The sequence below is a fragment of the Oncorhynchus gorbuscha genome, unplaced genomic scaffold, assembly GCF_021184085.1.
Source record: "Oncorhynchus gorbuscha isolate QuinsamMale2020 ecotype Even-year unplaced genomic scaffold, OgorEven_v1.0 Un_scaffold_1055, whole genome shotgun sequence".
Lineage (NCBI taxonomy): Eukaryota > Metazoa > Chordata > Actinopteri > Salmoniformes > Salmonidae > Oncorhynchus > Oncorhynchus gorbuscha.
The window spans coordinates 51,533-65,000 of record NW_025745955.1 but is presented as its reverse complement, the minus strand read 5'-3'; the positions used below and the strand labels follow the sequence as shown (position 1 = coordinate 65,000).

At 46.3% G+C, this 13,468-nt stretch overlaps 1 protein-coding gene across 1 annotated transcript in view; it reads left to right on the top strand.

Annotated features, from left to right (window-relative positions):
* Positions 1 to 13,468, top strand: part of LOC124021117 (ras-associating and dilute domain-containing protein-like) — a 71,332-nt gene that overhangs the window by 30,382 nt on the left and 27,482 nt on the right. The window contains 3 exon segments of the mRNA XM_046336448.1: positions 6,951 to 7,123; positions 10,517 to 10,667; positions 12,039 to 12,295. Of these exon segments, the coding sequence (XP_046192404.1) occupies positions 6,951 to 7,123; positions 10,517 to 10,667; positions 12,039 to 12,295 (581 nt within the window).

Here is a 13,468-nt window from a genome sequence, read left to right as displayed (position 1 = left end):
TATCAACCCTTGGAGGTCTGGATTTGGAGTCACAGTCAAAATAAAGTGGAAAACCACACTACAGGCTGATCCAACTTTGATGTAATGTCCTTAAAACAAGTCAAAATGAGGCTCAGCAGTGTATGTGGCCTCCACGTGCCTGTATGACCCCCCTACAACGCCTGGGCATGCTCCTGATGAGGTGGCGGATGGTCTCCTGAGGGATCTCCTCCCAGACCTGGACTAAAGCATCCGCCAACTCCTGGACAGTCTGTGGTGCAACGTAGCGTTGGTGGATGGAGCGAGACATGATGTCCCAGATGTGCTCAATTGGATTCAGGTCTGGGGAACAGGCGGGCCAGTCCATAGCATCAATGCCTTCCTCTTGCAGGAACTGCTGACACACTCCAGCCACATGAGGTATAGCATTGTCTTGCATTAGGAGGAACCCAGGGCCAACCGCACCAGCATATGGTCTCACAAGGGGTCTGAGGATCTCATCTCGGTACCTAATGGCAGTCAGGCTACCTCTGGCGAGCACATGGAGGGCGGTGCGGCCCCCCAAAGATCATTCTCTAAGTAATAGACCTCAGTCTGGTAATGAATGAATGATCATTCTCTAGACCTCAGTCTGGTAATGAATGAATGATCATTCTCTAGACCTCAGTCTGGTAATGAATGATCATTCTCTAGCCCTCAGTCTGGTAATGACTGATCATTCTCTAGACCTCAGTCTGGTAATGAATGATCATTCTCTAGACCTCAGTCTGGTAATTAATGATCATTCTCTAGCCGTCAGTCTGGTAATGAATGAATGATCATTCTCTAGACCTCAGTCTGGTAATGAATGATCATTCTCTAGACCTCAGTCTGGTAATGAATGATCATTCTCTAGACCTCAGTCTGGTAATGAATGATCATTCTCTAGACCTCAGTCTGGTAATGAATGATCATTCTCTAGCCCTCAGTCTGGTAATGACTGATCATTCTCTAGACCTCAGTCTGGTAATGAATGATCATTCTCTAGACCTCAGTCTGGTAATGAATGATCATTCTCTAAGTACTAGACCTCAGTCTGGTAATGAATGATCATTCTCTAGACCTCAGTCTGGTAATGAATGATCATTCTCTAGACCTCAGTCTGGTAATGAATGATCATTCTCTAGACCTCAGTCTGGTAATTAATGATCATTCTCTAGACCTCAGTCTGGTAATTAATGATCATTCTCTAGACCTCAGTCTGGTAATGAATGATCATTCTCTAGACCTCAGTCTGGTAATGAATGATCATTCTCTAGACCTCAGTCTGGTAATGAATGATCATTCTCTAGCCCTCAGTCTGGTAATGAATGATCATTCTCTAGACCTCAGTCTGGTAATGAATGATCATTCTCTAGACCTCAGTCTGGTAATGAATGATCATTCTCTAGACCTCAGTCTGGTAATGAATGATCATTCTCTAAGTACTAGACCTCAGTCTGGTAATGAATGATCATTCTCTAGACCTCAGTCTGGTAATGAATGATCATTCTCTAGACCTCAGTCTGGTAATAAATGATCATTCTCTAAGTACTAGACCTCAGTCTGGTAATGAATGATCATTCTCTAGACCTCAGTCTGGTAATGAATGATCATTCTCTAGACCTCAGTCTCTTAATGAATGATCATTCTCTAGACCTCAGTCTCTTAATGAATGATCATTCTCTAGACCTCAGTCTGGTAATGAATGATCATTCTCTAGACCTCAGTCTGGTAATGAATGATCATTCTCTAGACCTCAGTCTCTTAATGAATGATCATTCTCTAGACCTCAGTCTGGTAATGAATGATCATTCTCTAGACCTCAGTCTGGTAATTAATGATCATTCTCTAGACCTCAGTCTGGTAGTGAATGATCATTCTCTAGACCTCAGTCTGGTGATGACTGATCATTCTCTAGACCTCAGTCTGGTGATGAATGATCATTCTCTAGACCTCAGTCTGGTAATGAATGATCATTCTCTAGACCTCAGTCTGGTAATGAATGATGTGGCTGTTGAGCTAGTAGCTTGAGGAAACTATTCAACGAGGCATAAACTGGTTGAATTCAATGTTGTTTCAACGTCATTTGTCAATGTATTTGTGACGTGACATCGATGTGGAAAATACATTTCGGATTTCAACCTTCGAAACAGAGAACAAATGGATCGTCAGGAACCATGAAAATGAGTCCAAATTAACCCTGTTTAATCTAAACGTTTGTCAGATGAATCGTCAGGAACCATGAAAATGAGTCCAAATTAACCCTATTTAATCTAAACGTTTGTCAGATGGTTTGCAGCATGGATCAGATGAGATGGAGGCAGTTACCACTGAAAACTAAATCATAGGGACATTTTATTTTTTATTTTATTTTTTATCCCATTGAGGTTGAAAAAAAGAGTTGGGGAACCACTACACAACAACAGACAACAACACACAGAGAGAAACACACAGAGAGACAGAGAGAAACACACAGAGAGAAACACACAGAGAGAAACACACACAGAGATACCGACAGAGAGAAACACACACACAGAGAGAAACACACACACAGAGAGAAACACAGAGAGAAACACACACACAGAGAGAAACACACACAGAGATACCCACAGAGAGAAACACACAGAGAAACACAAACAGAGAGAAACACACACAGAGATACCCACAGAGAGAAACAGAGATACCCACAGAGAGAAACACACAGAGAAACACACACAGAGAAAAACACACACACAGATACCCACAGAGAGAAACACACACACAGAGAGAAACACACACAGAGATACCCACAGAGAGAAACACACACACAGAGAGAAACACACACAGAGATACCCACAGAGAGAAACACACAGAGAAACACCCACAGAGAGAAACACACAGAGAAACACACACACAGAGAAACACCCACAGAGATACCCACAGAGAAAAACACACAGAGAAACACGCACATAGAGACACACACACATAGATACCCACAGAGAAACACACACAAAGAGAAACACCCACAGAGATACCCACAGAGAGAAACACACAGAGAAACACACACACAGAGACACACACAGAGAGAAACACACAGAGAAACACACACACACACACACTGAAAAACCCACAGAGATACACACAGAGAAACACACACACAGAGATACCCACAGAGAGAAACACACACACACAGACACACACAGAGAGAAACACACAGAGAAACACAGACAGAGAGACACACACAGAGAGAAACACACAGAGAAACACAGACAGAGAGGCACACTTCCATTAGTCTGCCTCAGGGTAAACCCCTAGATGAGGAATGGTGTGTGTGTGTGTGTGTGTGTGTGTGTGTGTGTGTGTGTGTGTGTGTGTGTGTGTGTGTGTGTGTGTGTGTGTGTGTGTGTGTGTGTGTGTGTGTGTGTGTGTGTGTGTGTGTGTGTGTGTGTGTGTCTAAGTGTATGTGTGTGTGTGTCAGCATTTTGACGGAGGAGAGGAAAGCAACTCGTGCTTTAGATTTGTCCTTGACAACCTCCCACTCCCCTTCCCACCTCCCCTCTTCTCTTTTCCTCTGAGGGTCTTTATTATGGGATGGGGGAGGATGAGAGATGTCTTGGATGGAGGGTAATATGGGGGAGCTAAAAGCAATGTAGGGTGAGAGCTGATGACCTTCCTAACAGAGATCTTTCTCTCTCTCCCTTTCTCTCTCTCTCTCTCTCTCGCTCTCTCTCCCCCCATTTCTCTCTCTCCTCTCCCCCTTTCTCTCTCTCTCTTTCTCTCTCTCTCTCTCTCTCCCCCATTTCTCTCCCTCTCTCTCCCCCTTTTCTCTCTCTGTCTCTCTCTCTCTCCCCCATTTCTCTCTCTCTCTCCCACCATTCTCTCTCTCTCTCTCCCCCATTTTCTCTCTCACCCCATTTCTCTTCTCTCTCATTTCTTTCTCTCTCTTCTCTCTCTCCCCCATTTCTCTCTCTCCCCCTGTCTCTCTCTTTCTCTCTCCCCCTTTCTCTCTCTCTCCCCCCTTTCTCTCTCTGTTTCTCTCTCTTTCTCTCTCCCCCTTTTCTCTCTCTCTCTCTCTCTCTCCCCCTTTCCTCTCTCTCTCTCTCTTTCTCTCTCTCCCCTTTCTCTCTCTGTTTCTCTCTCTCTCTCCCCCCTTTCTCTCTCTCTCTCTGTCTCTCTCTCTCTCTCTGTCTCTCTCTCTCTCTCTCTCTCTCCCTTTCTCTCTCTCCCCCTTTCTCTCTCTTTCTCTCTCTGTTTTTCTCTCTCCTCTCTCTCTCTTTCTCTCTCTCTCTCTCTCTCTCTCTCTCTCTCTCTCTCTCTCTCTCTCTCTCTCTCTCTCTCTCTCTCTCTCTCTCTCTCTCCCCTTTCTCTCTCTCTCCCCCTTTCTCTCTCTCTGTGTTTGAAAGCACTCGATGTATTAATGTATATATAGACTGCATGGTCACTACGGGGAAGCTCTAGCAGGGCAGAAATATGACCAACTGACTCGTTGGAAAAGGTGACATCCTATGATGGTGCCACGTTGAAAGTCACTGAGCTCTTCAATGAATCCATTCTACTGCCAATGTTTGTCTATGGAGATTGCGTGGCTGTGTGTTCGATGTTATACACCTGTATACACTTGAAGGGGTGTACACATATACAGTGTAGATAGTCCACATGCTGCTGGCCATGTTAGTGTATCTGTTTCTCGCTCTGTTCATTGATGTTTCTCTGGCGATGGTATCCATGGTAACAGCAGGTAGAGCCAATGTCAGATGCCATAGCAACCAGGGCAGAAAGAGGCAGAGAGAGGCAGAGAGGAAGAGAGGAAGAGAGAGAGAGAGAGAGAGAGAGGCAGAGCGAGGCAGAGAGGGAGGGAGAGTCAGAGAGAGAGAGAGGCAGAGCAAGGCAGAGAGGGAGACAGAGGCAGGGAGAGGCAGAGAGAGAGAGAGGCAGAGAGAGAGAGAGAGGCAGAGAGAGAGAGAGAGAGGCAGAGCGAGACAGAGAGAGAGAGAGGACTGCTGAGGACTACGGTCCAGGTTCTGTGTTGTGTTTGTCTGAGGACTACGGTCCAGGTTCTGTGTTGTGTTTGTCTGAGGACTACGGTCCAGGTTCTGTGTTGTGTTTCTGCTGAGGACTACGGTCCAGGTTCTGTGTTGTGTTTCTATTGTCTGAGGACTACGGTCCAGGTTCTGTGTTGTGTTTCTAGTGTCTGAGGACTACGGTCCAGGTTCTGTGTTGTGTTTGTAGTGTCTGAGGACTACGGTCCAGGTTCTGTGTTGTGTTTCTATTGTCTGAGGACTACGGTCCAGGTTCTGTGTTGTGTTTCTAGTGTCTGAGGACTACGGTCCAGGTTCTGTGTTGTGTTTGTCTGAGGACTACGGTCCAGGTTCTGTGTTGTGTTTCTGCTGAGGACTACGGTCCAGGTTCTGTGTTGTGTTTCTGCTGAGGACTACGGTCCAGGTTCTGTGTTGTGTTTGTCTGAGGACTACGGTCCAGGTTCTGTGTTGTGTTTGTCTGAGGACTACGGTCCAGGTTCTGTGTTGTGTTTCTAGTGTCTGAGGACTACGGTCCAGGTTCTGTGTTGTGTTTCTAGTGTCTGAGGACTACGGTCCAGGTTCTGTGTTGTGTTTGTCTGAGGACTACGGTCCAGGTTCTGTGTTGTGTTTGTCTGAGGACTACGGTCCAGGTTCTGTGTTGTGTTTCTATTGTCTGAGGACTACGGTCCAGGTTCTGTGTTGTGTTTGTAGTGTCTGAGGACTACGGTCCAGGTTCTGTGTTGTGTTTCTATTGTCTGAGGACTACGGTCCAGGGTCTGTGTTGTGTTTCTAGTGTCTGAGGACTACGGTCCAGGGTCTGTGTTGTGTTTCTAGTGTCTGAGGACTACGGTCCAGGTTCTGTGTTGTGTTTCTAGTGTCTGAGGACTACGGTCCAGGTTCTGTGTTGTGTTTCTATTGTCTGAGGACTACGGTCCAGGTTCTGTGTTGTGTTTCTAGTGTCTGAGGACTACGGTCCAGGTTCTGTGTTGTGTTTCTAGTGTCTGAGGACTACGGTCCAGGTTCTGTGTTGTGTTTCTGCTGAGGACTACGGTCCAGGTTCTGTGTTGTGTTTCTGCTGAGGACTACGGTCCAGGTTCTGTGTTGTGTTTCTGCTGAGGACTACGGTCCAGGTTCTGTGTTGTGTTTCTGCTGAGGACTACGGTCCAGGTTCTGTGTTGTGTTTCTAGTGTCTGAGGACTACGGTCCAGGTTCTGTGTTGTGTTTCTAGTGTCTGAGGAGTTCAGTCATGTCTCTCAGAGCAGCGAGGACAGATTGTCATATTCCCAGACTATAAGCCTATTAGGGGGGAGGGGGTGATGGGGGGTACCCATTGGCTGGGGCGGAGGGGGGATGGAGCTGTACCCCTGGGGTGGGGTAGGAGGGGGTGAAGGAGGAGGAGGAGGGTTGGACGGGGATTAGCTACCTCTTAAATTGGCACTAATGACTCCAGTCTCCTTTTCACCTCATTTAATACCTACGATTTACTGAACAAAAGGCACCTCTCCATAGGTGGTCCAGGTTAGACATGAGAGAGAGAGGGAGAGAGAGACAGAGAGAGACAGAGAGAGACAGAGAGATAGATAAACAGACAGACAGACAGACAGACAGACAGACAGACAGACAGACAGACAGACAGACAGACAGACAGACAGACAGACAGACAGACAGACAGACAGACAGACAGACAGACAGACAGACAGACAGACAGACAGACAGACAGATTCCGAGCCCTGCCTTAGGAACTCCTCAATGTGTTCTACAACAGACTAATCAGACAGGTGGTGGAATGTGATCTACAACAGACTAATCAGACAGGTGGTGGAATGTGTTCTACAACAGACTAATCAGACAGGTGGTGGAATGTGTTCTACAACAGACTAATCAGACAGGTGGTGGAATGTGTTCTAGAACAGACTAATCAGACAGGTGCATTATTTGTCTGTGTGTGTGTAGGTCCGTCGCGGGGCTGGTTCCAGCGCTCTAAGGTTCTCCAGGTACAGGCCTGTGTCAGGATGGTTCTAGAGTGGACTAGGAAGGCGGGGCTTAGTTACCTGGCAGACAAGTTCTTCAACAAGTTCAACAGCGCTGTCAGCATCCTGGCCACACCTCCTCAGCAGCTAACACAGGTAACATCACACACCTGACCTCTGACCTCTAACCCTGTCAGCATCCTGGCCACACCTCCTCAGCAGCTAACACAGGTAAGTCACACACCTGACCTCTGACCTCTAACCCTGTCAGCATCCTGGCCACACCTCCTCAGCAGCTAACACAGGTAACATCACACAATTGACCTCTGACCTCTAACCCTGTCAGCATCCTGGCCACACCCCCTCAGCAGCTAACACAGGTAACATCACACACCTGACCTCTGACCTCTAACCCTGTCAGCATCCTGGCCAGACCCCTCAGCAGCTAACACAGGTAACATCACACACTTGACCTCTGACCTCTAACCCTGTCAGCATCCTGGCCAGACCCCTCAGCAGCTAACACAGGTAACATCACACACTTGACCTCTGACCTCTAACCCTGTCAGCATCCTGGCCAGACCCCTCAGCAGCTAACACAGGTAACATCACACACCTGACCTCTGACCTCTAACCCTGTCAGCATCCTGGCCAGACCCCTCAGCAGCTAACACAGGTAACATCACACGCCTGACCTCTGACCCTTTCTCACCTTAAAGGTCCAATGCAATCCATTTTTATATCAATAAAATCATTTCTGGGTAACAATGAAGTACCTTACTGTGATTGGTCACAAATATTTATCTCTCTATATATTCTGATATATTTATCTCTCTCTATATATTCTGATATATTTATCTCTCTATATATTCTGATATATGTATCTCTCTATACATTCTGATATATGTATCTTTATGTATTGTGATATATTTATCTCTATATATTTACCTCTATATATTCTGATATATTTATCTCTCTATATATTTATCTCTATATATATTCTGATATATTTATCTCTCTATATATTCTGATATATTTCTCTCTATATATTTATATCTCTATATATTCTGATATATTTATCTCTCTATATATTTATCTCTCTATATATTCTGATATATTTATCTCTCTATATATTCTGATATGTTTATCTCTCTTTATATTCTGATATATTTATCTCTCTCTATATTCTGATATATTTATCTCTCTTTATATTCTGATATATTTATCTCTCTCTATATTCTGATATATTTATCTCTCTTTATATTGTGATATATTTATCTCTCTATATATTCTGATATATTTATCTCTATACATTCTGATATATGTTTACTTTATGTATTGTGATATATTTATCTCTATATTTTCTGATATATGTATCTCCATGTATTGTGATATATTTATCTCTCTCTATATTCTGATATATGTATCTCTCTATATATTCTGATATATTTATCTCTCTCTATATTCTGATATATTTATCTCTCTATATATTCTGATATATTTATCTCCCTATATATTTATCTCTATATATTCTAATATATGTATCTCCATGTATTGTGATATATTTATCTCTCTATATATTTATCTCTATATATTCTGATATATGTATCTCCATGTATTGTGATATATTTATCTCTCTATATATTCATCTCTATATATTCTGATATATGTATCTCTATGTATTCTGATATATGTATCTCCATGTATTGTGATATATTTATCTCTCTATATATTCATCTCTATATATTCTGATATATGTATCTCTATGTATTCTGATATATGTATCTCTATATATTCTGATATATTTATTCTGATATATTTATCTCTCTATATATTATGATATATTTATCTCCCTATATATGTATCTCTATATATATTATGATATATTTATCTCTCTATATATTCTGATATATGTATCTCTATATATTCTGATATATTTATATCTCTATATATTATGATATATTTATCTCCCTATATATTTATCTCTATATATTATGATATATTTATCTCTCTATATATTCTGATATATTTATCTCTCTATGTGTCTAGATGACGTGGAAGGTGCTGTGTGTGGACCACCCCAGTGTCTATATATTCTGATATATTTATCTCTCTATATTTTCTGATATATTTATCTCTATATATTCTGATATATTTATCTCTCTATATATTCTGATATATTTATCTCTCTATATTTTCTGATATATTTATTTATATACTGTATGTCTTTATACACTGAACACAAATATAAATGCAACATGCAACAATTCCAAAGATTTGACTGAGTTACAGTTCATATAAGGAAATCAATCAATTGGAATAAATGTATTAGGCCCTAATCTATGGATTTCACATGACTGGCGCAACCACAGGTGGGCCTGGGATGGCATTGGCTCACCCACTGGGGAGCCAGACCCACTCACTTGGGAGCCAGGCCCAGCCACTAGGGTGCCAGACCCACCCACTGGGGAGCCAGACCCACCCACTAGGGTGCCAGACCCACCCACTGGGGAGCCAGACCCACCCACTAGGGAGCCAGACCCACTCACTAGGGAGCCAGACCCACCCACTGGGGAACCAGACCCACCCACTAGGGAGCCAGACCCACTCACTAGGGTGCCAGACCCACCCACTGGGGAGCCAGGCCCACCCACTAGGGAACCAGACCCACCCACTAGGGAGCCAGACCCACCCACTAGGGAGCCAGACCCACCCACTAGGGAGCCAGACCCACCCACTAGGGAGCCAGACCCACCCACTAGGGAGCCAGACCCACCCACTAGGGAGCCAGACCCACCCACTAGGGAGCCAGACCCACCCACTAAGGAGCCAGACCCACCCACTAGGGAGCCAGACCCACCCATTAGGGAGCCAGACCCACCCACTAGGGAGCCAGACCCACCCACTAGGGAGCCAGACCCACCCACTAGGGAGCCAGACCCACCCACTAGGGAGCCAGACCCACCCACTAGGGAGCCAGACCCACCCACTAGGGAGCCAGACCCACCCACTAAGGAGCCAGACCCACCCACTAGGGAGCCAGACCCACTCACTAGGGAGCCAGACCCACCCACTAGGGAGCCAGACCCACCCACTAGGGAGCCAGACCCACCCACTAGGGAGCCAGACCCACCCACTAGGGAGCCAGACCCACCCACTAGGGAGCCAGACCCACCCACTAGGGAGCCAGACCCACCCACTAGGGAGCCAGACCCACCCACTGGGGAACCAGACCCACCCACTAGGGAGCCAGACCCACCCACTAGGGAGCCAGACCCACCCACTGGGGAGCCAAGTCGTTTTTACCCACAAAGGGTCTTTATTACAGACAGAAATACTCCTCAGCACCCCCCCTTGTTCAGTATGTATCTCTGTCAAGATGAGTTGGAAGGTGCTGTGTGCAGACCACCCCAGTCTAAAGCTAGTCTATATATATTGTGATATATTTCTCTATATATTTCTAGATGAGTTGGAAGGTGCTATGTGTGGACCACCCCAGTCTAAAGCTAGTCTATATATATTGTGATATATTTCTCTATATATTTCTAGATGAGTTGGAAGGTGCTGTGTGCAGACCACCCCAGTCTGAAGCCGGTTCAGCTGCATGGCCTGTTGACTCAGTACCAGTTGACAGCTGAGATGGGGCCTGTTCCTATCTGGCAGCCCGGCAGTGAGGATGAGGCATACATATACAGGACAGGTACCTGCTGGGGGGGGGGGTTAACATGTCTGTGTGGATTCTAACCCCTGGTCAGCTGTGTCTGTGTGGATTCTAACCCCTGGTCTGCTGTGTCTGTGTGGATTCTAACCCCTGGTCTGCTGTGTCTGTGTGGATTCTAAACCTTGTTGTGTCTGTGTGGATTCTAACCCCTGGTCTGTGTGTATTCTAAACCCTGGTCTGTTGTGTCTGTGTGGATTCTAAACCCTGGTCTGCTGTGTCTGTGTGGATTCTAAACCCTGGTCTGCTGTGTCTGTGTGGATTCCAACCCCTGGTCTGCCGTGTCTGTGTGGATTCTAACCCCTGGTCTGCTGTGTCTGTGTGGATTCCAAACCTTGTTGTGTCTGTGTGTATTCTAACCCCTGGTCTGTCTGTGTCCGTGTGTATTCTAACCCCTTGTCTGTCTGTGTCTGTGTGTATTCTAACCCCTGCTCTGTGTGTATTCTTACCCCTGGTCTGTGTGTATTCTAACCCCTGGTCTGTGTGTATTCTTACCCCTGGTCTGTGTGTATTCTAACCCCTGGTCTGTGTGTATTCTAACCCCTGGTCTGTGTGTATTCTAACCCCTGGTTAGTGTGTGTCTGTGTGTATTCTAACCCCTGGTCTGTGTTTGTCTGTGTGTATTCTAACCCCTGCTCTGTGTGTGTCTGTGTGTATTCTAACCCCTGGTCTGTGTGTGTCTGTGTGTATTCTAACCCCTGCTCTGTGTGTCTGTGTGTATTCTAACCCCTGGTCTGTGTGTATTCTAACCCCTGCTCTGTCTGTGTCTGTGTGTATTCTAACCCCTGGTCTGTGTGTATTCTAACCCCTGGTCTGTGTGTGTCTGTGTGTATTCTAACCCCTGCTCTGTTTGTCTGTGTGTATTCTAACCCCTGGTCTGTGTGTATTCTAACCCCTGGTCTGTGTGTGTCTGTGTGTATTCTAACCCCTGGTCTGTGTGTGTCTGTGTATTCTAACCCCTGGTCTATGTGTGTCTGTGTGTATTCTAACCCCTGGTCTGTTGTGTCTGTGTGTATTCTAACCCCTGCTCTGTGTGTCTGTGTGTATTCTAACCCCTGGTCTGTGTGTATTCTAACCCCTGGTCTGTGTGTATTCTAACCCTTGGTCTGTCTGTGTCTGTGTGTACACGACTGTAAGTCGCTTTGGATAAAAGCGTCTGCTAAATGGCATATATTATTATTATTATTATTATTATTCTAACCCCTGGTCTGTGTGTGTCTGTGTGTGTCTGTGTGTATTCTAACCTCTGGTCTGTGTGTGTCTGTGTGTGTCTGTGTGTATTCTAACCTCTGGTCTGTCTGTGTCTGTGTGTATTCTAACCCCTGCTCTGTTGTGTCTGTGCCCCTCCCCCAGTGGACCTTTTGGAGAGTTTTGAGAACCACCCTCCCATCGTCCTCCCCAGCGGGGGGTTCAGAGTGGACCTGGACAGTGACTGTCTAGAGGACAGCATCTATAGGCAGCTGCTCTATGTCAAACACTTCCTCTGGGGGCTACGCACACACACTCACACACACCCCACTATCAACAACACACACACTCACACACACCCTACTGTCAACAACACAAACACTCACACACACCCTACTGTCAACAACACACACACTCACACACACCCCACTGTCAACACCACACACACTCACACACACCCAGCTGTCCACAACACACACACTCACACACACCCCACTGTCAACAACACACACACTCACACACACCCCACCGTCAACACCACACACACTCACAATCACATCGCGGTTAACGGGAATGGAACGAGCACGAGCACCGGGACGAGTACCACCCCCGCAGACTGGCAGGAAGCACAGGTAGGTCACGTGATGGACACACACACACACACACACACACACACACACACACACACACACACACACACACACACACACACACACACACACACACACACACACACACACACACACACACACACACACACACACACACACTCCTTGCAGTAATCTGGGCCATGTGCCTCAGCAGCTGTGGTTCTTTAGCAGTTACCAGTAATCTGTTACATGAAATACCAAAGCCCTCTAAGGCATCCACACACACACACAAACACACACACACACACACACACACACACACACACACACACACACACACACACACACACACACACACACACACACACACACACACACACACACATGGATGTGCACACAGACAATACTCCTCCCCCCTCCAATAACTCTGCAAGAACTCAGACTTGCTGCATATGTTGGTCACACATCTACCCTGGAGGAGGAGCCAAGTCCCAGACAGGACATCTACCCTGGAGGAGGAGCCAAGTCCCAGACATCTACCCTGGAGGAGGAGCCAAGTCCCAGACATCTACCCTGGAGGAGGAGCCAAGTCCCAGACATCTACCCTGGAGGAGGAGCCAAGTCCCAGACATCTACCCTGGAGGAGGAGCCAAGTCCCAGACATGACATCTACCCTGGAGGAGGAGCCAAGTCGCAGACATCTACCCTGGAGGAGGAGCCAAGTCCCAGACAGGACATCTACCCTGGAGGAGGAGCCAAGTCGCAGACATCTACCCTGGAGGAGGAGCCAAGTCCCAGACATCTACCCTGGAGGAGGAGCCAAGTCCCAGACATCTACCCTGGAGGAGGAGCCAAGTCCCAGACATGACATCTACCCTGGAGGAGGAGCCAAGTCCCAGACAGGACATCTACCCTGGAGGAGGAGCCAAGTCCCAGACATCTACCCTGGAGGAGGAGCCAATTCCCAGACATCTACCCTGGAGGAGGAGCCAAGTCCCAGACAGG